The sequence below is a fragment of the Crocuta crocuta genome, unplaced genomic scaffold (genome assembly GCF_008692635.1).
Source record: "Crocuta crocuta isolate KB4526 unplaced genomic scaffold, BGI_CrCroc_1.0 scaffold36, whole genome shotgun sequence".
NCBI classification, from domain to species: domain Eukaryota; kingdom Metazoa; phylum Chordata; class Mammalia; order Carnivora; family Hyaenidae; genus Crocuta; species Crocuta crocuta.
In genome coordinates this window covers 18,677,565-18,705,073 of record NW_027532203.1, presented here as the reverse complement: position 1 = coordinate 18,705,073, position 27,509 = coordinate 18,677,565, and the positions used below count along the sequence as shown (strand labels likewise).

General features: G+C 41.2%; 1 protein-coding gene across 1 annotated transcript in view; it reads right to left on the bottom strand.

Annotated features, from left to right (window-relative positions):
* EPG5 (ectopic P-granules 5 autophagy tethering factor) overlaps positions 1 to 25,633 on the bottom strand; it is a 112,746-nt gene extending 87,113 nt beyond the window's left edge. The window contains exons 1-10 of the mRNA XM_077777649.1: positions 25,313 to 25,633; positions 13,588 to 14,532; positions 12,434 to 12,671; positions 11,058 to 11,194; positions 10,062 to 10,169; positions 9,095 to 9,168; positions 7,065 to 7,170; positions 4,897 to 5,011; positions 4,329 to 4,479; positions 919 to 1,074 (exon numbers count right to left, since the gene is read on the bottom strand). Of these exons, the coding sequence (XP_077633775.1) occupies positions 919 to 1,074; positions 4,329 to 4,479; positions 4,897 to 5,011; positions 7,065 to 7,170; positions 9,095 to 9,168; positions 10,062 to 10,169; positions 11,058 to 11,194; positions 12,434 to 12,671; positions 13,588 to 14,532; positions 25,313 to 25,633 (2,351 nt within the window). The remainder of the gene's footprint in view (positions 1 to 918; positions 1,075 to 4,328; positions 4,480 to 4,896; positions 5,012 to 7,064; positions 7,171 to 9,094; positions 9,169 to 10,061; positions 10,170 to 11,057; positions 11,195 to 12,433; positions 12,672 to 13,587; positions 14,533 to 25,312) is intronic.
* Between the last annotated feature and the right edge of the window lie 1,876 nt (positions 25,634 to 27,509).

The following is a 27,509-nucleotide window of genomic DNA, read 5'->3' as shown; positions in this document are numbered from 1 at the left end:
GAACCACCACCACTTACACCTAAAAAGTCCTCCAGGGTTTAGAAAGTATTCCATGTATTACCGCTTCTTATCTTGGTAACTTGTCCATGAGGTCAACACAACAGGTAGTGTCATCATCTCCATTTTATAAATGAAGCAAGTGATAACACAAGCACTAGGTGACTTGCCCAAGGTGACAGTAAAGAGCATGGAAGACTCAAACCCACTCCACAACATATAACACATACAGGGCTGCAGCTAACAGGCCCAGGCCAAGAGGGAATATAGCTCACAAGAAGGCAGAGGTGGGGAAGAGAGGGCAGTTAATGAGAGAAGCTGAAGGCCAGCAAACATCTCCTAGCAACGGGCACAGTGCTGTCAGCAGAACTCGCTCCTTCCTTGGCCAGCTCAGGGAAGACAGTGCAGGAAGTACCAGTGTGCCCCTGCCTCCACCTCAAGTGCATCCAGGGTTATAAGCAACAAAGACAACATGATCAGAAAACAGCATTTACACAGCCAAGATAGGGAACCAGGACATATAAGAATCCTAGACCTTGAAACCCTCAGAGTAAGGCAACTTAAACAATAAAACTGGCAAATCATTTGCACTGTGCACTTTTCTTCCACAATCAGGCACTAAGATGGTGTGAAACAGAATTCATGCCTTGTTCTGGGCTACCCCAAAAGTTCAGGGATGGCAAAACTGAGATATCAGAAGTGAGTTATTTTAAGATTTAAAAAAAAAAAAGCTTAAAAAAAGAGCATTTCAATCACCACTATAAATAAGGAAACTAAAGCCATGAACTTCCCCAAGATAAGAAATGGGTGAAATACACCTAGACATTATTATAAGACATCTACTATAGTCAATGACTTTCACACCAATCTTTCTCACTAGCCAGAGAGTCACTTCTTCACAACTATCGTCATACTCCTTACCTTTTGGCTTTCAGCACATGTAGGACAGCTCTCAAAAACAGCTCATCAAATTCAACCTGTAGTTTCTCCACGGAGTAGGGCTGCTGGGCCAAACCCAAGCCTTGGTTGTGGCTCACAAACTGTGCCCAATGGTCACTCACATAACCAAGGGTCATCCTGAGCGTGAAGAAAGGCAATGTGGCACTTTTTGTTAATGCATTCAATCCTAGCACCTTTATATTATATTTGAAACACAAATTTATTCAGTATATATTTATCGAATGCCTACTAACTTCTAAATGCTGAAGAGAGTTCAAAGGGGAGGGGGGGGACAAACACTACCCTCATGAGACTGACATTTAATGGAGGGCAAACAGAAAATAAACAAAATAAAGTGAAAAATATAGTCTGCCACATGGTGATAAGTGACATTGAGAAAAATACGTAGGAGAGAGGAATAAAGTTTCTCTGGAGTTGGCCAGAGTAAGGGGGTTGGCTGGGAACAGGAAAGGTCTTACTAAAGAGGGACATGCAAGAAACACTGGAGGAAGTCACAGGGATATCTAAGAGAAGAGCATCCAGGTGGAAGAAAAAACACCAGGGGCACCTGGGTAGCTCGGTCGGTTAAACATCCGACTTTAGCTGAGGTCATGATCTTAAAGTTTGTGAGCTGGAGCCCCACGTGGGCCCTATGCTGACAGCTTGGAGCCGGGAGCCTGCTTCGGATTCTGTGTCTCCCTCTCTCTCTACCTTCCCCCACTCATTCTCTTTCTCTCTCTCTCAAAAATAAACAAACATTAAAAATTAAAAAAAAAAAAAAGAAAGAAAAAGAAGAAGAAGAAACACCATGAAGGATCCAAGGCATGGTCAGCATGTTGGAGGAACAGCAAGGCAGCCACTGTGCAAAAGCAAGGTGAGTGAGAGAGAGACTGGCTGGACAGGACATGAGAAAAGTGACAGGAAACCAGACCATAGAGACTGCTGGAGGTCACTGTAGAGACTCTGGCTTTTACCCTGAATGTAACTGGGAACAAAGAAATGACATGAGCTAACTCACCATTTACAGGGGACACTGGTTCTTGTGAGAATAAGCTGGGAGGAGAGCAAGGCAAAGCAGGAAGGTAAGTCAGGAGGCGATTATAATTATAATCAGGGAGAAGTATCTAAGAATGAACTAGAGTGGTAGCAGTGAAGGTGAGGAGAATTCCAGCTGGATTCTGGAAATTACATATATCATTGGTTCAAAAGGATGCACATTTCACACTTTCATGCCTGAGATTGGAATGTATGTTACATTGCTAACGTGACATACTTTGGTAGCATTTTTTTCTTGCTTAGAGGCACATAAATTCATCTTCAGATTTGGTGGCATCTGAGATCTGATGACAGATGGTGTCTTGAAGGTAGAAATGACAGAACTGGCCTTGAGACCGGATGTGGGGTGTGAAAGGTCAGGGACAACACCAAACGTTCCGGCCCGAGGGACCAGAAGAATGAAGCTACCGTTTATTGAAATGGGAAGGCTGCAGAGAGCAGTGTGGGGAGCAGGAAGAGGGAGGCCCACTGGATGTATTAAACTACAATGTTCATGAGTCATCCAAGCAGAGGTGCTGACTTGGCAGCTGGACTTACAAGCTTAAGAGTTAAGAGAGAGGCATGGGCTGGAAATAGAACTCTGACAATCCTTACAGTATTTAGATGATATTTAAAGACATGAGAACAGATGAGGACCCAGGTGCAAGTTTAGAAGGTAGAGAAGAGGTCCAGGAACTGAGTCCTGAGGCATTCCAACGTCAAGAAGTTTGGGAGGTGAGGATGAAAACAACTGAAGAGTCAGAAAATGAGCAGCCAGCGGAATGGAAGAGAAACCAGGAGGATGTGGAATCCTAGAAACCAAGCAAAGAAGCATTTTAAAGAGAAAGTGAGCAATTCTGAGAGATCCATGTAAACTATGGGAGAGATGTAAAGGAGAAGGAAGACATAGAACCGGCCACTGGATTAGTACAACAAAGTTCAACAGCAACAGCATTCCTAAGAGCTGTTTGGGCAGTACTGAGGGAAAGCCTGATTGTGGAGAGTTCAGGCAAGAACAGAGGGAAAAACCTGGAACCAACAGAGGACCTGAGGAGAGGGACCTTGTAGAAAGTGTTCTACAACTGGAAGATGTGAGAAGAATCTGTGATAGATACAAAGAAAAATAAGCAGATGGAACACAAAGAAAGAATAGTCATAATATGCTACAAGAATCAGCTGTAAATATTTACACAAAAACAATATAAAGAGGGAATAGAGACCTTAAAGTAATAACAACAACGCCTTTCCTATAGAGTCACTGAGAGAATAAAATGAGGGCGTATATTCCTGGCACATAACGAGCACTCAATCCTACTTCATGTATATGAGCCCAAGGACAGATCTGACCTTATTTACACCAAGCAGAATCAGCAAATAAATGTCTGGACTTCTGATAATAAGTAGATAGGCTTTTAGCTTTTAAGACATTACTCTCCAAGTCACCAGCCATCCCTCCTCCCCCCATCTCATGTTCGTTATCTTTCTTAAGCCCTTAAAAATCACCCTCCAGCCTTTCAGGGCATCCTATAATCATTCACCTGGCTTTACAAAGCAGATGGATACACATCTAAAATAAACTAATTAAAATCTATTTTGTTTTGGAAACAAAACTGGAGAGGGGAAGAAGTTTCAGAGGCTTTTTTTTTTTTTTTTGGAGGGAAGGGTGGTGGGAAGAAATAAGAGCGTATTTATACGCTGTAGGGAATGACCTAGTAAATACAGAAAAATCAATGATGCAGAAGACAGGATCCGAAATTAATTCAATGAAAAGCAGTGCATATTGTCAAAATTTATTTGTACTTAATAATAAAAACATAACCTCATTTTTCAAATAAATGATAACGCTCTCCCTAGTTCAAATATAGTGGCCATTGAAGAAGTCTTTGCAACTTTCTTTAAAAGGTATTTAACATAAAATCAGAATAAGAGTAAAGAGAGAAAACAGGGAAACAAGGACACAAAAACACTGCTGCCACTCTTCACAGCTAAGTGGCAATTCCAAGGCAAAGGTTAGGAGGTGTAGAAGGAAAGAGCAAGTAAAGGAAAAGGAAAGAGGCTTCATTTTCCTTGACCAAGTTCAGTTTCTCTGACCAAGTTCAATCCAGCAACTGCTTTAAGGATCTTGACTCTAAGGACAATTATCTAGCAAACCAGTTAAATCTGAGATAACTGACCAAATACCCTGACAGGAAGCATTTATAAAATTTCCATCTGCTAGGTGGTGGAAAAAAGAAATTCTTACTTTTATAAGTCAGATGTGAAGTATACACTAAAATGTCCATCATCCCAATTTTGCAGAATCTGCATCTGACCAAGATGACAGCAAATAGAAACAGATGTACCAACAGTGGTATTACCTGATCATATAACCAATTCGCTTCACAAACTGCCTATAGCGTGCTCTATTGAAGGTTTCTAACCCCACAGCCAGAAGTTCCACTAGTGAGTTAGCAAAGGCAAACATTTTCATCATCTCTTGAGGTCTTGTTGTTTCAGGTAAATAATCACCTAGAAGTTAATCAGAGGGGAAAAAAATTATAAATGCTATGAAAAAACACTGAAGAACACAGTTGTAAATATCTCAATGAGGAAACAAAGCCAAGACAGAAAAATTAACAATCCCCGTGTCAGCAAGAGATGGAAAATCTGAGACAAAGTGCAAAATGGAAACAATTCATTAAAGCCGGGCAATGTGCAAGCTTAGGTGACCTCTCTGCATTTCAGCACTAAGTGGGAAATTACAAGCACCAGAGAGAAAGGAAGGAAATCTCACTGAGGGCTGATGCAACCATCTCTGTACAGTACAGCCAGGCACAGAGGAACCTGAATCAGGAACCTGAATGAGCTGGAAGGCTGGATCCTGAGTGCCTGGGTTTGAACTTGCCACTATCATGTTTTACACAGGACAAAAGAAATCGGGTCTACCTTTTGCTTTAAACCCAAGAAGATGTTGAAAGAGCTCATGAAATGGAAACTGTGATAAAAGGATAACCAAGTCATCTTCGTTAAGGAGAAGCCAACTGGTCTCAGGGTCTTCATCCTAAGGGAAAAGATGCAAAGTCATGTCAACTGATTTGATGAGAATGCACCGGGCTTTAAAGTTAACAGGAGCTAAACTATCAGACATGAGTGGTACATCATGGACCATGTGTCTTCATGGACTTCTCCTCTCAGTATCAGTTCCATAGATGGGCTGTAAATCCCCCAAAATGGCAAGCACAATTTTATGTCTATCTGGGTCATGTCCATCCTTCAATGGCCAAAACTGCTCTAATTAAATCTCCATCCCAAAGAAGATTTAAACAAAAAAATTCTTCTAGAGTAGGAAATCTTACTATGAAGCTCACTGCTTTGACAACATCAATTAAAGAACCACATACTGAGTCCAAGTTATTTTAGCTACAGGTCTCTTGCCCCAAAAGCAAGGCCTACTATAGTACTTAACTGTCTTAACAGCAAAACAATCTTTGCATCTGCCATAGATAACTGCAGCTCCATTGTCAACTGGTGCTGCTGAAGCAGAAGAGAGTAGCAGGCCATACGTAACAATTATATAGAGGAAATCTTTTGAGGTTTTTGTTTGATACACAAGTTTAGAAATCAAGTTGATCTGTGTCCTAAGATATCCTACATTCAAAAGGGAATGCTATAAAAAATTCAGAGATCCTGAGAAATGTATCGCCTCAACTTCAACAAGGGACTAATGTAATTCATTCATAATTTCCCAAGCCACTCATTTCCCCCTCCATTTTAGGTCCTAAATGACTAACAAGCAAGCCTCAGCTCTACTTAGAGCAGCAGCTCTCAGCTCTGGCTGTAGGTTAGAATCACCAAGGAGGCTTTTAAACATTTGGATGTCTGGGGATGGGCCTGGGCAAGGGATTTAAGTTCCCCAGGCGGCTGTTAATACACAGCCAGCGTCAAACAACCACTGATGTGGCAGATCCGGCATGCCTTCCTCCCCACAGCCTTTTCGGAGCCAACAGCACCTCAACCCTCTCATCTACTCCCCCAGTTCTGAAATTCACTCAACAATCGGTGAGTGCTAACCAGTCAGGCACCACTGCAGGGTCCTCAATCATTATCTCTCTCTGGGAGCAAAGGCAGGGAAGCCTACCCCAGAAAAGACTTTTCTCTCAGGGGAGAACACTCTTGGGGGGAAAAACCTTTTCCACCACAATCTTTAAAAGACCGATTTGCACCAGCTCCTGAGAAACTCTCTTCAAGGTGACTGTTGAGTCTCTAGCAAAGATGTCTAAAGAGTAAGATGAGTGTGAAGGGGCTCCCCATTCCTGAATGAGCACATTGGCAAATACAGACATGATCCCCACACCTGCCATGGCTCTCATTCTGAGAACTGTCTGTTGTGATCTATTAACTCCTTTTAAAAAGGAGGAGTCTTAGAAAATCTGGTCCCTGGCCATCCCGGACAGCACATCAAATCAGGATGTGGACCATAAAAAAGCACCAGGGCTGATGACTAGCTGGAGGGAAAGCTCCTTACAAATACACTAACCCTGTACACAGCAGAAAGAAAAATCAGTAAGTATTATCTTGGGAAACTGGATTTTGACCATTCAATTCTCATCACAAATAAAGAACCATCTTCTACTTTTCAAAAGAGAAAATCCGGATGAGAAGTATTTGTAATAGCTAAAGGGAGAACCTCAATAAGACCCGGCTCTTTATGATACAGACTCATGTTACCTGTTAGATCTCGAGTCCAGAAACTTGTTACTACATAAAAGAAAATCCTAGTATAAATTTTACACAGTATGAAAATATTCCCAGGCTCCAAATTCTCCCAGCTGAACAGGAAGATACTCTACACAAGGGTGTCAACATAGCAAACTGGCTCAGAGCACAGGCTCTAGAGGCTCCACCATTTAATGACCTTATGATCTGGGAAAAATCCTTCACCCCCTGCACCTCAGTTTTCTCATCTGTAAAGTGGGGATCACATCAGTACCTGCCTCCTATGGTCACTGGGAGAAGTCAACGAGATGCTATGTGAAAAGTGCTTAAAACAATGTGCAGCACAGAGGAGGAGCTTAAAAATGATTAATCAAAAGACTGCAGACATGACGAGTTACCTCTTCTCCTCCCTCATCTACCAATGTCCACGTCCCAGATGCAGGCCCCGAGGAGGATGGCTTCTGCTCACTGGGCTTCATGTGGCACAGGAACTCTGCTCGATTTCTACAGGACAAGGGAAATCAACCCATCACATAAATGCAGAAAGCCCACGCGCACGCACTCTGGACCATCTACTCACCCCAGAGAAGAGTCAGCCATCCACCCAGTCGTCAAAGGGATTTAAATTAGTAAATAAGAAGTAAGAACTGGCTAAAACTCAGGGAAGCTAAAAGCTCATGAATTTGGTGTGGAGATCTCCACCATTCTAAATCAGCCATGACGAGTGACTGCAGACATGCAGTTATGCAAGCACAGCCCCCACACTCCCTGGGACCACAACATGTATGGACTGCTGCGGTGCCTTAACTCAAGCCAGGCCTGCCGAGTATTGCCAGGTACACGACTTTAGGAACCATCCTTTACTCGATAAAAACAGACAATTTGCAGGTAACTCAGAAGCTTCTTTAGGCAGAAGAGTACATCCAAATGCAAAAACATTTTTAAGTCAAAATCATATCTCCCACATGTCAGAGAAGCCCCCCACACCCAAGCATAGAGAGAGAACTGAAGAGAATTCCTGCCAGCCAGACTTCGCCAGGTATCGGCTAGATCTGAGGATCAGGACTAGAGAAGTTTCTCCTCTTGGACCATAATACAGTTCTCAATCCCCTGTTCCTTCCCCTCTGGCCTAACCCTGAAAAACTCATCCATTCCTTCCTGTTACAGAAACTCTCTCCCATGACTTCCTGCTCTATCGGTCCACTGCTACCGTTCCAACCTGAGGAGCTCCAGTCCTGAAGCCCCCAAGTGTCCACTGGCATCTATCACGTGTATGCCCCCAATGACCTCAGACATTCCCCCTTATAAAACAGCTCTCCTTTCTATCTTTTCAGTCTCTCGGCACCAGTGCCCTCACAGTCAGTCACTCAGGCTCAGACATCTACACAGTTATGTCAGAACCACCCCTTTCCTACCATTCCCTTATTTATCCAGCTATTTAATCCCTTCCTCGGAAGATGACTTTAGGTACCCTCCTTCTCCTTCCCACCACCATGATCCCACCTCAGGCTCTGAGGCAGACAGGCTTTCTAGGACCGAGAGTCAGTGGTAGTAACACTGTTGAAGGTCACCTAGATAGACTGTGTCTTCTTCCCCGGTTAAGTGTCGTCCTGCTGGTGAGTTAGGATCCCGAGCCAGAAGAGCCAAAAGTCTGTACCTTAATTAATTAAGCAGAAGCACATCTTCTTCTGCCTTCGGTCAATCCTAACCTTCCTTGATATGACTTTTACCCTTGTTCAAAAGCCCTCAACTGCTGCCAGGCCCAGACCATATCAAATCTAGATGCCCTTGTCTTACTGTCAACACCTTTCTATAATCAAGTCACCGTGGTCATGCATCTGTGTGACCATCCCCCACACAGTCCTCCACTCCAGCCACGCTGATCTCCTGCCTGTCCTCTGCACAGCCATCTGTCCCTGTGCTTGGGGCCACTGCCTGCTCTCCCCACAGCCAGTGCCCTGCCTGCTCCTTCTCTCCTACTGAGACCCACCCCATTCTTGCAATCCAGCTCATGCAACTGGAATCTTCTTCTCATGCTCCACCCTCCTCTCTTCAGCCTCTTCAGTGCTAGTGTGCCTATCGCAGCTTGGCAATTTGTGCTTTTTCCCCTCTGCCTCTAAATCTCTTCTTCTAAGGAAAAGATGATCTTTCTTATCTCCCCACAGCACCTTTCACAATGACATATGTGACAGGAGAGGCAAACCCACTGAAAAGGGGGACCCAGAAGAGCTTAATTGTTTATACATAAGCATTTAATAAGGTCACCTGGGGACAAAGGGTATCCAACCCAAAGAAAATCCACAATATTAAATTCTGGAATGCTGACTCTTCCCTTAGCAGTTCTTTGGATCTGGGCAGTTTAGGAAGCCAAGCCTTTGGTAGAAAGAAGCATTTCAATTTCTACTTCATAAAGCGCTTCCACACTTACTTGACAGGAGACATTAGCAGGGCAAGGGACTGCATAAAATGAAAGACTCCTGATGGGTTATTCAACACTTTGATCTGAAATCAGAAAAGAAAAAAGCATACTGTAGAAAGCCAACAACCCAAGTATCCACATTCTTAGTTCGCCAGCATTCTGACAAGGGGAGCGGTTATGAAAACAAAGATGGACTGGAGCCGAACCCAGAAGAGTGGAGCACTGCTCACGGGCTACCTGGCAGTACTGAGTTAGCTGTCCCTCAAGAGCAGAGCTCACGGAGCAATGTCCTTCAACCACCGTGACCATCCAGGAAGAAGGACAATGCTGCTGTTCTAATCCAAAGACAGAACAAAACAAAAAAATCCTCCTTCTACCCAAAAGGATTCAAACATCTCACCACCAGAAAAACTGAAGAAAAGGTAATGTGGAGAAGCTGAATTTGGCATGCACTTGGCTTCTAACCATCTGAGTGGTTTCTGTGAGTAACAAAACAACCCAAAGGCAAGCAGCAGAAAAGAGAAACTGTGAACCACATAATCAACACTGAAGGTGATTATGTGAGAGTTGATCATCACACAGATGTGGATCTCTGCTCATATTAAAGAACTCTGATATGCTCAAGGTGTGTCTGTCTTCATCTGTACCACTGTGGTGTGAGGTGGATTAATTTATGAAGTCCTAGTGAGTCTTCCTGCACAGAAATTTTACAGAATTAAATACTACTGAACCTACCAACCCAGACTACAAGGGAACTCTTACAATTCTATCTTAACTTCATCAATTAGGGTGGCTCAAGAAGTTTCAACATAAAAACTCCTATGAATATACAAATATATATAGATATATTTTAAGAATTTTATTTTAAATATTAATATTTTAAGTAGCTTTTTAAGGAAAAAAGGCAATTTTTTCAGGTAAAAATGTCTTTAAAAATGTCTCTCATCCCACTCAAAATCAGACAACCTCATCATACCTGGATGAAAGGAACAGCCCATTTACTAACACCAGCCGGGCATCGAAGAATATGGTTTAAAAGGAAGAAGTGATCTCCAGGACAGCCAACTCGTTGTAACACTGATACCTGAACAGGAAAGAACATAGAGTTTCACTATTTATGAAGACGAAAAATGTACCTAAGGGCCTAGTAAGTCACTTAGCCAATGTTTAAACATGTGAATCTTTCAGAAGAATAACCAGAGATAGATTTACCACACACATACATATATAGCATACATGTAATATATAAACAAAGATATACTATGAACAGGTGAGTTTCTATCGCAGAGACACACAGAGGCCTATAAACCCATAAGTACTACAATCAAAATAGCCTAAGTACTTTCCTGCAAACTCAATTTTTATTATCTGGCAAAATACATATTAATATGTTCCTGGTCACATGTGAATAGATACAAGTCAAGTAGTTTAATCTACTCTCAGTTTGTAATAGATTCTCAAATCCAAGTAAATATGCTTGGGATCTTATCACATATGTAAGAACTCTCATATGAAAATTAAAAAAACACCCAAGGCAGCCCTACTGAAAACCACAAGACAGACAAGCCTCCTTCTCTAATATTCTTAACATCGTTCTTAAATTTCCCAAATCCTGACACCTGTCTTTTTTCTCTTAATTTTTTAATGCAACATTAAATATAAGATAATAAAAATAAATTATACAGAAGATTTTAGAGCAGCAACTTATATTAAATACATACCTAATCTTTACTTTAGCATGTTTCCCCCATTTCCATTTCTTCCCAAGCTGAAGCCCTGAGATTATTTAGCTTAAACTTTATCAGAAAGAAAAATACTTTGTGCTTAATAACACACTAGGTAAGTGTAACTTATTTCCATGTGTCATGAACAAAGAAAATGTCACTAATTAACATATTAAATGAATTAGCTGAAGAAGCTGTTGAAAAAAAAAATTAATAAGAGATAATTCTTCAAGTATCTGTTTCCTTACCAATTTCTGCAGCCAGAGAAGAATATCATCATGGAACTGAGTATCTTCATTAACCCTCCTGGTGAACATGAATAAGACACTAATGCACTCCTTTAGTTGACACAGATCAGAGGAAAAGCTTTCGGTCTGTTTACAAGCTATAAATTAAAAAGAGGATTAAATGAGCCCCATATAGGTGGTATTTTGGGGAGAACTTTTAGTGTCTCTACCAATAAATAAATAACTTCTCAAAATATTTAGTTCAGATAAAAATCCAAAGGAGAAAAAATTGCATCGAAAATATCGCAATTTGGGGCACATGGGTGGCTCAGTTGGTTAAGCATCTGACTTCAGCTCAGGTCATGATCTCACGATCATAAGATCAAGTCCCGTGTCAGACTCTCTCTGCTGTCAGCACAAAGCCCATTTCAAATATCTGTCCCACTCTCTCTCTCTGCCCCTTCCCCGCCTGTGCTCTGATTCTTTAAAAATACATAAATAAACTTAAGAAGATAAATAAAAGTTTTAGAGTGTGTATATATATATATATATATATACACACACACACACACACACACACATATATATACACACTCATGTGACTCATGAGACTTGGGTTTATGAGTTCGACTCCACGCTGGGTATAGAGATTACTTAAATCAACAAAACTTTTTAAAACATCTGAATTTCTACTAAATATGTAATCCAAAAATGTACTTAATCTTTTGAAGTATTAGAAGGGAAAATTAACTTCATCAAAATCGATTTTTCATTTAAAAATCAGCAGACCTCTGGTCTAACCCCGCTCTTAGATCACTTACAAAATCAATGAGGGGGTAGGATTTTTTTCTTTAATATTCCTAATATCTCCCCCAGAAATAAAAACTGCATAATTCAATTAGCGAATTCATACTTAACACATCACACAATCAAAGCTAGTTTTGTAAAACCCAAATATGATAGAAAATGCAGAACATTATAGATTCTCTGAAGAAAGTTATATAAAACAGCCCAATAAACCAAACAAGCAAAAACAAAGTAAAACAGACGGGATGAAAAAGTATGCTGAGTATCAGCTCTACAGTCAAAATCTGCATTTGAACTCGATGTGGTTAACAAGCACATAAATAGGACAGTGTGGGGCATTAACGATAGAAAGCAAGGTCTCTGGCTTCCCAGAGAAGCACAGACTGACAGCTCCAGGCAAGGGGGACCTGGTACAACTCCCAGGAACTGGTAGGAAGGCAGATCTCAATCCTACCTTGGGCAAGACAAGCACAAAACAGCACAAATGTTCTCTTCTAATACCAATTAGCACACAATCAATTCAACCAACCCCTCAATTCTTTTTTCACTGCAGACCACAAGAAAGAGCGAGACTTTCATTATTCACATACCTCGGCCTTGAACTGCTAAAGATCTCAGAACAGCTGAACTATTGAGTAAGGCATAAATGTAAGACTCCACCTGCAACTTTGAGAGCACAGAGGTATACGAATGCAGAGCGAGGGTCTGGTGGAGGTGCTCAGATTTGGCATCAAATAGCTTCTTTAGCTCCCCCAGTGCATTTTCATTCATCTCTACTCTTTGGTAGCGATGATAGCCTGAAACCTTCACTTGATCTGCACAGATACCCTAGCGGTGGACAAAAAGGTAAAATAGGAAACCAGTTAACTCTTTGCACTTGAAATAACCAGGCTGCAGGTATATGATGCATTGGCTCAGTACCACCTTCAAAGAGCTTATAAATCACGGTGAGGGGACAGTACTACCACACAGGGAAGAATAAATCAAATATATAATTAGGTGCTGAGAAGTATAATGCCAATCACAAGGTCAAAGGAGGAAAAACAGTCAGAAAAAAATGATAAAACTTGCCCCAAAGACTCCAGCTTCCTTTCACTGCCAAACTTGCCAAGAGTGGCCTTCTCTTCCTTTCCATCCTTCCCAGGCCACTATGAAATGGCTTTCCTAATGGTCACCTTGGCCTCCATAGGGTCACATCTAATTGCCCTCCCTGTTTCCTCATCATCTCTCAAGCTTATTCCATGGATCATGGTCTCCTTGACACTCTCTACCTATTGGATGTTCCTGGCATTATGTCCAAGGTTACAAACTAAATGGTCCACAGGCTGGATGTGACCTGGAGACATGACTTGCTTGGCCTCTACTCTGTATTTTGTTGCCAATATTTACATATCAGGATCCCTCCCACAAAAATCTGCATTTCCAGGTCTTCTTAGGAATTGAAAAGATGTGGCAAAGCTGGACCAACATAGCTTCAAAGGAATAATCAGGTAGGACGTAAAAGCGGCTGCCCTCGCTGGGCCAGGCATGAGCTTACCCAGTGACCACTGTCCCACTCAGCCCACTTCACTTCTTTAGGTCACCTGCTTGGCCCCTGCAGACATGACTTTGTGACTCCTCCACTGTACTACTCTGGGCTAGGTCAGGGCCAAGCGTGAGTATAAGCACACTCCAGACCTGGACAGCCTCACAAGAACAGCACCTCCACTACAAATCCGCCAGGCTCCTTAAATAGTCAAAATACCTGCACAGCCAACTGTTCCTCCTTAAAGTGCCACAGTCGACTTTTCGCATTTTGGCAATCAGATGTCAGGGCAAGCAGCCCAGCTTCAGCCAGCAGCAGCTGCTTCCTACAGCGGGAGTAGTTCAACAGCAGCTCGTAAAATTCGTGCCTGTCCTGATGAGCCATGCTGTCAAACTCTTCTAAATATGACTCCACATTTTCCAGCCACGAGCCAGGCTCAAAGATTTTTAGCTGTTCCTTAGTAAATGGTACCAGTTCTGGTTGAGATGGAAGCTCGGGGTAGAGTCGCTCGCTGCGGAACAAGGGTTTCGCCGCCACCAAAGCTGGTACTGCTCCAGCAATTTCCACTGGTAGCTGGGGATACAGTGTTTTCACTCTAGGTGGCTGAAAAATGTCTTTGGCTTCACAAGAACTCTGCAAGCCAACATTTTGTAGCACCTCTGAAGAATGACCCAAGGCTTGTTTGTCTTCTTTCTTTTTCAGAGTTTCTCTGACCTGTAAATTTTCCATTTCCTGCTGAGTATGAGAAACATCAGGTGGCAAGGTGCTTTCTGAAGGTCCACATTGTATCAATTTATTTCCCTCTGCTTCTGTAAAGTTCTTGGGGGTTTCTACTTTGGTTCCAGCATTGTCTCCAGGGTCGACCTTCGGCTTTACCACATCGTCCCTCACACAGGCTCTGACCTCCTCCCCTTCCTTTGGGGTCTCTGTGTTCCGTGTCAGGGACCCTTCGTTGCTAATAGTTAAGGAGGTGAGTGGTACATCAAACATCTCACTCTCGTTGGGTCCACTGACAGCATTCTGGAGCTGAGAATCAGTTAACACCTTCAGATAGTCTCCTCTAAATTCACAAGCTGGAGCAGGGATTTCCGGCTCTCTGGAGGTTTTCAGAAGGGAGACTTCATCAGATTCTTCCCTCTGAAAGGGTTCCGATTTTTTCTTTTCCTAAAAACAAGATTTGTAATGTGAATTCATCTGTAATATAGCAATAATTGATTATTTCAACATAAGAAATTAACTTGTATATAAAATCTAAATTTTATAATTTAGCAAATGGAATCTAAATAAACTTCATGAGCAATGTGTTTCATGTTTCCTATTATTCAGTTTTGACTACAGTAAATTTGGGAGATTCACTAGTATAATTCCAAAAAAGAAAGACATCAAAGTAAGCAGCAAATTATGATATGAGAACAGAGGAAAGTTTTAATTAAGTTGTTCTCCATTCTGCTAGAGGTCAAGTGAAACAGAACAGTCTCCAAGTAGTGTAAGCCTGAATAGATTTATCTTCATCTTCACAAACATAGTCCCTGAAAATTCATACAGAAAAAAACAAATAACTTCAGCAATAAGTAACTACAGTATTAGATTATAACCCACGGGATAAAATAAATATAAATGAGCAAATAATGCCATTCCTTCTTAAAGAATTTCAATCAATACATGCAGATGAAATGAGGAAAACAGAAAACTCATTATCACAACACCATGGTAATTACTGCCACAGGCAAGATCTACTAATGGATGCTAAACTGAGTGAGTGAAAATGTGGAAACAAGACGGCTGCAGAGAATCAAGGTATGTCCTAAATATTTAGTAATTACATAAGGGGAAATAGTAAGGTTTGGTGGAGAATTCTGGCAGGTAATACCTTAACCTGTGATCAAGGTTAGTATCACCAGCAGCACATCCCCATTTGTTCTGAGAAGGCCTATCACCTCTTCAGTAGCCTTTCCAATAATGTATAACCTCAACCTAATCATAAAAACACCAGACAAAAACTCAAGGAAGAATCTACAAAACAACAGAATTGTTATGGTCATCAAAACAAGACTGAGGAACTATCAAGAAGCCGGAGGAAATAACACATACAGGACAACTAAATGCCACATAGGACCCTGGATTGGATCCTGGGACAGAAAAAGAACGTTAGTAGGAAAACTGTTGAAATCCAAATAAGTTCTATATTTTAGTTAAAAGCATTGTACCAACATTAATTCCTTGGTTGTGATAGGCATTCTAGACCACAGAATTTATGATTATGTGAGATGGTAACATAAAACTGCATGAAGGGCATATGGAACTCTCTGTATTATATTTACAACTTTTCGTGAAATCCAAAGTTATCTCCAAAAAACAAAGACAAAAAACCCCAGAAAATTAACCATTAAAAAATACAAGAAATGAGTTACGGTTATGAAAAAATCTCAGGCACTAACACACAAACTAGACACATAGGAAAACACGATAATAAAGAAGACAAAATTACAGGAAAATTACTTCAATAAAACTGTTATACACAAACTGAAAAAACGATGAAATCAAATACTCCCCTTTCACTATGAAATTGTAAGGAAGACACACCTGACAAGTTATCAGTGATTCTGGACTGTGCCGTCTAGCAAATGTGCAGGAAAAAAAAAAAAAAAAGTTGATGAGTAAATAACCAAAAATGTAAGATGTTTATATGTACCTAATATTAGGAAGAAAAGATAAATGTTTTTGAAATGGAATTTGAGGTCATCTTGCTGGTAACGAATATGGCTACCAAACAGTTACAAATGGTGATTAAAGAAGCAATCCACTCCTCCAGAATCACCTCAATCTACACTATGAGCCGTGGACATCAGATTCAGATATGAGCCACACAATGCATACAAACCAGTCTGTCAAACTGCCTAAAATCAAGAATAAGAAGAAAGCATTGCACAAGTATTTACAAGAAAATGAAAAAGTGGGTCCAATTACACTGCAGTGATGTTCACCATGCCCTATAATAAAGGGAGGTCAGAAAGAGAAAATCAAGAGAGGGAGGCGTCTGGTTACTGCAGTGAGAGAAACTGGTCAGGGGAAAGGCCACACTTTTGTGAGCTGAACAATCAAAACATAAAATTAAGAAAGTTAATTCATTTATAATGAACAAAGAATAAAATATAGAGAGATCAATTTAACCAAAGAATTGTAAAAGTTGTACTCTGAAAATTGCAAAACATTACCAAAAGAAATTAAAGCGTTAATATGTGAAAATACATTCTGGGTTCATGGGGGACAGCAATACTCCTCAAATTAATATACAAATTCAACATACTCTCAATCAAAATTTCAGCTTTTTTGCAGAAAATAATAAACTGGATCCTTAAGCTCATAAGGATATGCAACAGACCCAGAATAGACAAAACAATCTTGAAAAAGAAAAACAAAGGAGATCTCACAGTTTGCAACTTCAATACCTACTACAAAACTACATTGTATGTTTAATACTTGAGGAGGTCCTAGACATTTTTTTCAAAGGGGCCACCACACAAATTTACATCCCCACCAGCAAGATTTGAGGGTTCCAATTTCTGCACATCCTTGTCAACGCTTGTTATTGTTCATCTTTTTTTATTATAGCCATTTTAGTAAGTGTGAAGTGATTGTGAAATCATTGTGGTTTTGGTTTTGATTTCCCCAATGATTAATGATGTTGATGTGCTTTTAGCTATTTGCATATCCTCTTTGGGAAAATATCTATTCAATTCCTTTGCCTGCTATTTAAATGGGATTATCTGTTGTTTTTGTAAATAAAGCTTTATAGGAACACAGCAAAAAAAAAAAAAAACTACATTAATAAAGACAGTGTGGTTCTGGCATACAAATAGATCAATGGAAAGAACTGAGAAGCCAGAAATAAAGCCTTATATTTAAGCTCAACTGATTTTCAACAAGGAGGCCAAGACAATATAACGGCTAATGAGTAGTCTTCAACAAATGGTGCTTAACAACAAGATATCCAAACACTGAAACTGGACCCTTACCTTCCATCATATACAAAAATTCAAAAAAGGATCATAGACCTAATGTAAGAGCCAAAACTTTAAAACCCTTAAAACACAGGAGTAAATCTTAATGACCTTGGGTTACACGTGACACCAAAAGTACAAATAACAGAAGAAAAATAGATAAATTGGACTTCATAAAAATCAAAAATATTTGTGCTGAAAAGGACACTATGAAGAAAGTGAAAAGATAAACCACGGAATGGGAGAAAATAGTTGCAAATCAATTATCTTATAAGGGACTTATATTCAGAATTTAAAAAGAATTCTTGTAACTTAATAATAAAAAGATGAATAATCCAATTTAAAAATGGGCAAAGGATGTGAACAGACATTTCTCCAAAGAAGACATACAAATGACACACAGAAAGATGTTAACATCATCAGTCATTACAGGAAAGCAAATCAAAACTCCCAGGCACCATGTCACATCCCCTGGGATAGCTATTTAAAGTAAGATAATAAGTGACAGCAAGGATGTGGAGAAATTAGAACCCTTATACACCACTGGCGGGACTGTACCGTGATGCAGCCACTACGGAGAACAGCTTGGCAGTTCCTAACTGGTGATGCCTGCACAACCTTATAATCATACTGAAAACCACTGACTTACACACAATGCATAGATGAATTGTATAGTGTGTGAATTACATCTCAATAAAGCTATTAAAAACAAAAATGAGCGATTTTTAAAATTTAGTGAGCTGACAAATAAATGAGAAGGAAGTAAAGATCGGAATGTGAAACAGGGAAGATTTTTATTTCCTCTTCGTTAAGCCGGAAGAGACCTCAAAGGGTGTTAAATGCCAACTGGAGGACAAGACAGGGGGCTGGAAGCAGCCACAAGATGAGCCACATGATCAAGGGCAAGGTAAGCAACCACACCTCCTCCAACAGGTAGGCCTCTGGAGCTTTCCTCCCCAGCCCTGATCAGGCAGTTTTGAACTTCCCCGTGTCCCATCTCACTCCACTCCAACCTTACCTCACTGCTCCCTCTCTCCTCATTCCAGGATTGCCCTTGTCATTTCGAATTCTTCCCCTCCACAAAACAAAATGAAGTCTCCAAGTGCTACTCCCAAACTCCCCTGCCCACTCCCAGCAGCTCTAGCAACAGATAACGTGGCTAGAGAATCAAGTGAATTTTTTAAAAACTTCCTAGCCTCTCTGGGAGGAACACGTAAGACTTTGTTTAGGCTTTATTCCCCCTTGGGGTGGAATCAGTGCTTCCATGGTGTTCAAAAGTGGAATCAAAGAAAACTCTCCACCTGTACGGTGACGGAAGTTAGGTCCAGAGAGGAATTAGCCTGGAGTTTGCCCAAGGAGGGAGTGGAGGCAGGACAGACAAGCTGGTGCTTTGATTCAAACGGACCATCCAGACCAGAGCAGGTAACCTGGAGGGAAGGACAGACAACTGTTTGAGCCAACAGCGAAGGCCTGACACGGCTCTCTCACAGATTCTTGGCAGGGGCGGGACCTCTAGGGCGAGAATGTGGAGGGAGAGGGGATTTGCTGAGATCATCATCAAAGTCAAGGCCTCAGGAGCAGTGGTGGCTGCCTGGGGCTTATTTCACTTTTCCAAAGCACCAAAGAGGGAAGCAGGTCCTGGTCTCCAAGCTGCCAGCCTCTGCCCCACCACCAATTCATCCCAGAGGCCATTTTAACATTGGCCTTCCTAAAACACCGCTCTGAACACCACAGACACAGCCACGGCTCTCCACTTAATGAAAGACTGACTCTTAACTCTGGCACTCAATGCCTCTGATGACTCAGTTATGACGGTGTCTCAAGACAAAATCTCCTTTCAATGGCTCTTCCACACGTGCTTTACTCTGAACTCCTGCTATATATGTACTTGTCACCTGGCTCTGGTTACAGATTTAGACACATGGTTATTTATGTTCTGTTTCCCTCCACATAAACCATAATATCTTAAGGCCAGGGACTATATCTTATGTCTTTAGATCTGATCTGCCTCTGATTTTCGACAGTGTTCAATATATGTTTCTTGAGATGACCTGTAATGATTTACTGAGTCCCAACTGTGCTCTGAGCTCTGTCTTAGGGACTAAAAGAACTTCAGGTAAAGACATTATTTGATTATCCAACAAATATTTACCCTATATTCTGGTACATTCATTTTATTTTTACACACCTCTCAGAAAGCAGCAGGATTTTCCAATGAATGCAGAGGAAACTCAACTTTTAGACCAAAATCTGAATCTATTCTTACACTAAAAATACAAAATCTCACTTAAAAATAAAAAAGCCAGCTTCCAATTACTTTCCCTACTCGAGTTAACTCGAGATAAAGGAGAACATACTGTATATATAATAGTCATTACAGATCACAAAATAAAATCCAAACAGAATTCCAAGTGTATCAAGTCACATGTGCAAAAATTCATACGATTTTAAACAAAAGACAAGTTTCTTAAAACTAACTATGGCCAGGAGATTAGGAATCCGTATTTCTTTATTTTTGATCACATAAGTTACATATGGATAGAGAACAAATTTTATTTTATTTTATTTTTTAAATGTTTCATTTATTTCTAGGAGAGAGAGAGACAGCGTGAGCAGGGGAGGGTCAGAGAGAGAGGGAGTCACAGACTGAAATAGGCACCAGGCTCTGAGCTGGCAGTCAGCACAGAGCCCGACGCGGGGCTCGAACCCACGAACCGCGAGATCATGACCTAAGCGAAAGCCAGACGCTTAACCGACTAAGCCACCCAAGCGCCCCGAACAAATTTTAAAATAATCCCACATAAAGAAAAATAATCAAGCATTTATACATACGTGGAAGAGTCATTAATACAGAAAACCACACCTGACTATAGCTCAAAGTAAATAAATATGCTCTGGAATGTTGTGTACACATGGGGAAAAAACTAAAGAACACACACAAATGCCACTAACAGTTATCTCCAGAAGATAGAATTCAGGGCATTTCATTTCTGCTGCACATGTGTGTGTGTGTGTGTGTGTACTCTCAGACATACATAACTTCTTTAAGCAATGAACACTTCTGTAATCAGAAGAAAAACGAGAGTTCAAGTTCTGGGAAACAAATGGAAGTTTCCTCATTTGCAATTCTTTCCTTTTGAGCTGGAGTAAGTAAAAATAATTATGACTCCTTTCCTTCTATTAAAAATAACAATGAGCTGCTTCTTCATGAATAATGAAGGTTCGATTTTACACATTTCACAGAATACTTTCATGAGATTATTCTAAAGGCATGGTCTGTTTATCAATAATGTCTGTATCCACAGCACTTAGCACAATGTCTGGCACAGAACAGATAAAAAGGGCTTGGACACATGGGTTTGTATCAGATCAAGAGCTCTTGGGGCAATTTTACCCGCTCTCCTTGTGGGGGGGTGGGGGGGAGGCAGATACAGGGATGCTGCACAAGTAAAAAGACTTGGGAGAAGGATGGGGCCTCTACATTTTGCTTTGAGTACATCGGCTCTTGGCGGCCACCTGTTTCCTGTTGGTCATAACAATCTTACTTCACATATCAGCATTTTTGCAGGCTTGACCTCCTCCTCCTCCTTCATACACTTCCTTCACCCAGCTTCTGGGACCCTGCCCTCTCAGTTAAGACCACTGGGGATACGTATTACCTCACTGGTAGCTTCTCACTTCTTGGTTCCACCTATTCTCCCTAAACTCTTAAAATTGGAGTGCCCTGGGTTATTTTCTTATCACCTTTTTATATTATACTCATTCCCAAAGTAACCTAATTCAGTCTCTGGCTTTAATGTTAATGACTCCCAGATCTTAACCTTGAGCCTGGAGCTCTCTCCCAAGCTCTAGATTCCCATACCCAACCCTACTCTACATCTCCATTTGGATGTCTAGCAGACACATGTTTCTAAACTAGCATATTCAAAACTGAACTCTTGATCGGCCCCCAAACCTATTGCAGCCACCACCTCCTCCATCTCAGAGTCATCCTTGACTGTTTTCTCTCACACACCACGTCTAAACCATCACCAAATCCTCTTGGCTCTAGCTGCAGAAACTCCCAGACTTCAAACACTTCTCACCACCTTTGCTATATAAGTCTGGTCCAAGCCACTGTCACCTGTTGCCTAGATTACTGCAACAGTCTTAGAAGGTATCTCTGCCTCTACTCTTGCTCCTTTACAATCTATTATCAACACTGAAAGCACAGTGATCCTTTAAAGCATAACTCAGATCATATCACTCCTCTGCTCAAAACCCTGAGCCGCTTACATATTTCACTCGAAGTAGAAGTTGCTACAGTGGCTGACACAGCACTGCATGACCTAGCCCTGTGTTACCTTTTTGACTTCCTCCCACTACCCTCCCCTCCCTCACTCTAACCCTATGCAGACTGCCTCCTTGCAGTTCTTGGGTCAGGCTAGACAGGCCACTCCCTTAGGGCATTAGCCTGGAACACTTCTCCCCCAATATCCATATGGCTAACTCCCTCATCTCTTTCTGTCTTCACTATTTTAATGTCACCTTGGAAAACTGCAACCCATCCTTATTTCTCACCAGTACTCCCCAACTCTGTACCCTGTTCTTTTTCTGTTTTCCTAACATTTATCGTCTCCTAACGTATCATATATTTCATTTCTTTTTTAGGGGGATTATTGGTTTGTTTGTCTTCTCCCTTGAGAATGTAAACTGTGTTAAGACCAGGTTCTTTGATTTTCCTGTTATTTCCCAAGTACCTTGAACAGTTTCTAGGTGACCAATGAGTGTTTGCTCAACAAATGAATAACTCTTAGGAGGCACAAAAGGAACTAAATAATACATAGCACCCCCTACCTTCACTCCTGTAACTACTCATGGGAAGGAAGGACTAGCAGGTAGAAATCATCCAGGTGAGGGGCACTGGGGGATGGCGACCTAAAGGTCTTTCTGTTTCTGTGATCAGCCTTCTGGGCCACATATCAGTCTACCTTTAGCAGTTACCATATATACATTGTTACTATTAATGAGTTGTCGGCATTCAGAATCTGACTAATGTTCATATACGTTCCATGACTATAAAATACACTGCACCTGTAGAATAAATCCAAATCTGAAAATCTACTGTACTTAACTTCTAATCTACCAAGATTACCAAAGTCAGGGTCCTCTGAGGTGGGGATAGTCTAGTAGAAGATGGTACTAAAAGAATGAAAAAGTTATTAGGATGCTCTCTTAGGAATGAGATGATAACCACAACCTAACAACATGAGGTCATCTACCAGATGATTAACATTGAGGAATGCAGATCAGCTGCTGGGTAAAAAATCCACAAGCCAATCAAACTATCTAAAGGCAACAACACATGACACTACTCACTTCCTGAACTGAGCCTTGGAACTGCTTTATGGTCCATAAATACTTGCCCCAAACTATATTACCGATAATAAAGGTTTCATTAACGTAGAACTTTATAATTATGGCCCAACTACAGCCAGCACTATTTACTCTAAAAGAATAATTTTTTTAATGACAAATATGAGGCCCTTGCTGGTGTTGTGGACTTTTTCCATTTGTTTTTTTCTCATGCTACTCAGAGGAAATTTACTAAATTCTTCTAAGTGACAAAGCTTGGAAATACTCTTCAACACTAGCATCTATTCCTTTATTCAACAAACACGACCAAGTGCACAGAGGGTGTGAAGGGTCCTGGGAACAAGACAAGGCCTTCCCTCATTGAGAAGGGAGAAGAGCTGTTGACAAAACAACTCCGGTGCAGAGTGCTACTGCAGGGGGGAGGAATGTGAGGGTGATGAGGGAAAGAGGACTGTTTAACTAGAGACCCCATGACTGAGCAGTAGCTAGCTAGATGAAGAGGGGCAGGAAGAGGTGTCAGGGCAGAGGAAAGAGCATGTGCAAAGGTCCCGAAGCAGAAGAAGATATATATAGTTGGGAACCAAAAGAGATAATAGTGGTAAACTTGAGGCTGCAGAGAAAGATAGAAGCCAGACCATTTAGGGCCCTGAGTCCATGCGAAGGGCTCCAGCCTCCAGCCTCTGGGCAACGGGGAACCTCTGAAAGGTTTTAAGGAGGAGAGTTAATCAGTTTTGGTTTTTGTTTCTAAAACTATCAATTGGCTTTAATTTACAGAATGGGCACCAAGAATGAATTTGGAAAAGCCCATTTAGCAGAAATCCAATAACTCTCCCTTGGAGGATAGTGGTGGTAGGATGGAGAGAAATGAGCAGAATTAAGACAACATTTAGGAAACTACAACTCGTGAGACTTATTGACTGATTAGATTTGGAGAGTGAGAAAAAGTATGCGGCCCAGATTTCCGGTTTGACCAAATACCTCTAGAATGAAGGTCTCTTCAAATAAATTAACATAGGTCTGTGTAGGAAAACTGCCTAAAATATGTCGATAAAATAAGCAACTGGTTTTTCATGATGGAGTAAAAGCTTAGGGTTTTTAGGTTATTTTAGAAACCCTCTTGCGAACAAAATAACTTGACACAGAATTCTCTTAACTGTTTTTAATAACATTGTACCATAGACAGAGACATACAGATAAATGAATTTATTAAGTTCCTTGATTGCGACATTTGGCGTTAACTTGAGTTGTCAAACTGCACGACTCTGAACTTAAACACTTAACTTGTCGCTTCATCACTCATTTGAAGAAAAAAAAAAACAAACCCTACAGATTAAGATTCAGGCTTCTGTTCTCTACATGACTGATGTTTACATGTTACGAACTGCCATATTCTAGATTCAGAACCTTATGCATGGTTAACCAAGCACTGTTTTCTTCCTCCTCTGTCTAGCTAGTTCTTTACCAGCCTAATACATAGCAAAATTATTTCTCTTAAATATGCTTCTTAAATTAGATGGCAAGATGGCATTCGCCCCAAAGGGTAACTCCTCACAGGCCTGGGTATACTGATGTGCACAACTCCATTACAGCCTTTTTTAAATGCCTCATAATGAAAGACAAGCACACAAATCCTTTATGGGTTATTAGATACAGTACCTTTGAACGCCTGCCTTCTGTCAAACCTTTGTTCCCATGGGAAAATCAGGTTTTGATACCATTTTTAAGTTAACCCTTACTCTGCACATCACCCACTTGTAGGAAAGGAAATTTCCAGTAATTATAATACCATCAACATTATTTCCTTAATGTAAATTCAGTTCTAGGTAAGCCAGAATAATCTAGGTCCAGCCATCCAGGGCCAGCATTTAATCTGTCCGCTGTAAAATAAATGTCATTTCAGAAAATATATGGGAGAAAAACCCAAGCTGCATCTGAAAACACAGCACACTAACATAAGAAACGCAGAAATTTCAAATCTATCTCTACTGTGTGAGCCCTGCCCTAGTTTCATTTCTGAACATTCATCCCCCATCATAAACGACCAGGATAATGAAAAATAAACAGTGGCAGCACCACAATCACACTGAATTTCAAGAGTGAAGAGGTCCATCACTACAATCTACTTTCTATCTGTCGCTATCCATAAAGCTCTGCCTGAGAGTACATGCTACGCGTGGAGGAGAGGTCCCTTCCCTCTTTGTGCGTGAGGGGACTGAAAATGTTCCTAGGTTTAAAGGAGAAAAGAGACAGAGTCAAAGATGAGGCTGGAAACTGAAAAACTGCTCCACGGCTGGAATCTAGACCCAGGTGAGAAGTCAAGAAAGAAGCAGAAAATGAAGAGCCCACAGAGGTCAGAGGAGGAAAAGGAAAATAGGGGCTCCTGACAAAATCCGGCAGGGGAACGTGGAAATGGAATAGATAAACAGGGCTAGTGTCCGTGGGCAGTGGGATCAAACATTGGGAGCTGCGGGCGGTAGCGGCCGTGGGCTCAGGGGACGGGTAGCCCTGGCTAGAGAGGTCCAAGAGAGGAAAAAGGAGACAGGGCGCAACCGCCAGGGTCTTGGGAGGGTAGCGGGGGAAATCCTCACCTTGGTTTTAGTCCGGGTGGCCTTGGCCTTGGCCCGGCGCGGGGGCCGTACCGCCTCGGCCATAGACCCTGCCGCGGCGCCGTCGCCGTTTGTTTTTGTCAAAACCCTGCGCGTCCACACAACCTGCCCAGTTCCGGCCTCCGGACTTATCACGTGAGGAGACCTCCACCACTCTAGGAGAAGGGGCGGCACCTCAGGGACGCGACGGGCCGCAACGTAGGACAAACTATTCCAGAAGGCGTTTTCACTGAAAGATTGTAGCCCCGCCCCCTTCCGTCCAGGCTCCACCCCTGGCCCGGCGTGCGGAGTCTCCAGGTGCATCCCGCAGGTGGCTTCCAGAGGGTTGTGTTGCGCCCGGGAGCGGACCCTCCGGTTGACAAGTCGCGTCTGCCTCCCTGTCGCACACTCATTTGGGGCTCGCACGCCTCAGGCCCGCTGGCTTTAAGGAGCCCGGGGAGAGAGGTTTGTCAGTCTTGTTTTGACCTGTACCTAAGTGAGTTAGCCTCAATCTCTGGTTTGCGCTCTTGATGTCCCTTGAGATATGCACCTGAGTTTCCTCTTTTGTAAGGGAGACCGATCACGTTTGATGAAGATTAAATGGACTAATCGTAAAAGGTACCTGGTACAGCTACAAGCATTTCAGTAAATGGTAATTGTTATCATTACTGTACAAATGATATGATGAATGATATGTCCAAATGAAATGGACACCTGACCCAAAAAGGGCAAAGAAAAAATAAGACCCATAAAAGTATTCTTAGTATAGATTGTATGTATCTTGCTTCATTTTTAAATTCCAGATGTTAAAAGCTTGGCCCCATCTCCCTTCGCCAGCTGTTCCATTTCTTTTTTCCAAAGCACTTAGTGCCTCTTAAACTCTTATATGATTTGCTTTTATGTTTATATCTGTCAGCTCCTCTAGAATCTAAGATCCTAAAGGGCAGAATTCTTTGTTTTGTTCCCTGTTGTATCCCAAGGGCCTGTACAACACTGGTCAGCATATAGTAGATGCTCAAATATTTGATGAATGGAACAAATGATTGTGAGTTGTTTTGTCTGATGGTGGGATAAGACAGTTAAGATGGCGTGTATGGGAGCAAAATAAGGCCATCCACCCACTGGTAGCATATCCCAGAATGAAAAATCCTGGAATTATAATGTGAGAAATGAAAAGCACTTCAAAGATGTACACTGAACAGTGACTTGTTTATGAGCTATTCGATCATATAAAGTACAGATTCATATAGTTGGATCTCAAATCCTCAACAATAACAAAAAAAGTTATCAAGCTCAGAATGCACATACATCTTGTATGCCCTGCTGTGTGTGTGTGTGTGTGTGTGTGTGTGTGTGTATTTATTTATAATGGATTCGACTTGGCAAATATGAACAAAATATTTATACCACCATTACTACCAATTACTTTTGCTGGTATTTCTTCAGGCCTGGAATACCCTTTCTGGTTTTCTGGTTTCCACTGATTCAAATCCTTTTTGGACTTCAAAGTTCTCTGTGTGTTAGTCACTACTTAGCAAAACAGAACTGACCCTACCTTCACTTCCTGTGGTTTACAACTTATTTGGGAAGCACACACGATGTATAGATAAACTGCCATAAATGTAATATAGCCAATGGGGAAAAGGGGGGAAGCTTTATAAACTTTTTATTAAAAAATATTTTTTTATAAACTGAATTTGTTAGACCTTAGTACTGTAAGTAGTTGGTTTTGTTGGTCAGTTCAGGCAATAGAAGAAATTAATCTATGTTAAATTTAATATTGTAGTTTAAAATATTTGAAGGAATTTAAATCACAAATGATACTGATTCTTTGACAAAATTTGGTTTATTAAATTTGAGTTGACCAAATGTTAAAGTTTGCCCTTGAAAGTGATTATTAAAATTTATTAAATTTATAAATAGAATGTTGAGATTCATATAGATAAAAACTAAATTAAAAAGAAAAAGAAAAAGAGGGACATCTGGGTGGCTCAGTAGGCTAAGTGTCCAACTTCGGCTCAGGTTATGAGCTTGAAGTCTGTAAGTGTGAACCCTTCATCAGGCTCTAGCTGACAGCTCAGAGTCTGGAGCCTGCTTCCGATTCAGTGTCTCCCTCTCTTTCTGCCCCTCCCCCACTCATGCTCTGTCTCTGTCTCTCTCAAAAATAAATTAAAAACTTTTTGAAAAAGAAAAAGACAAA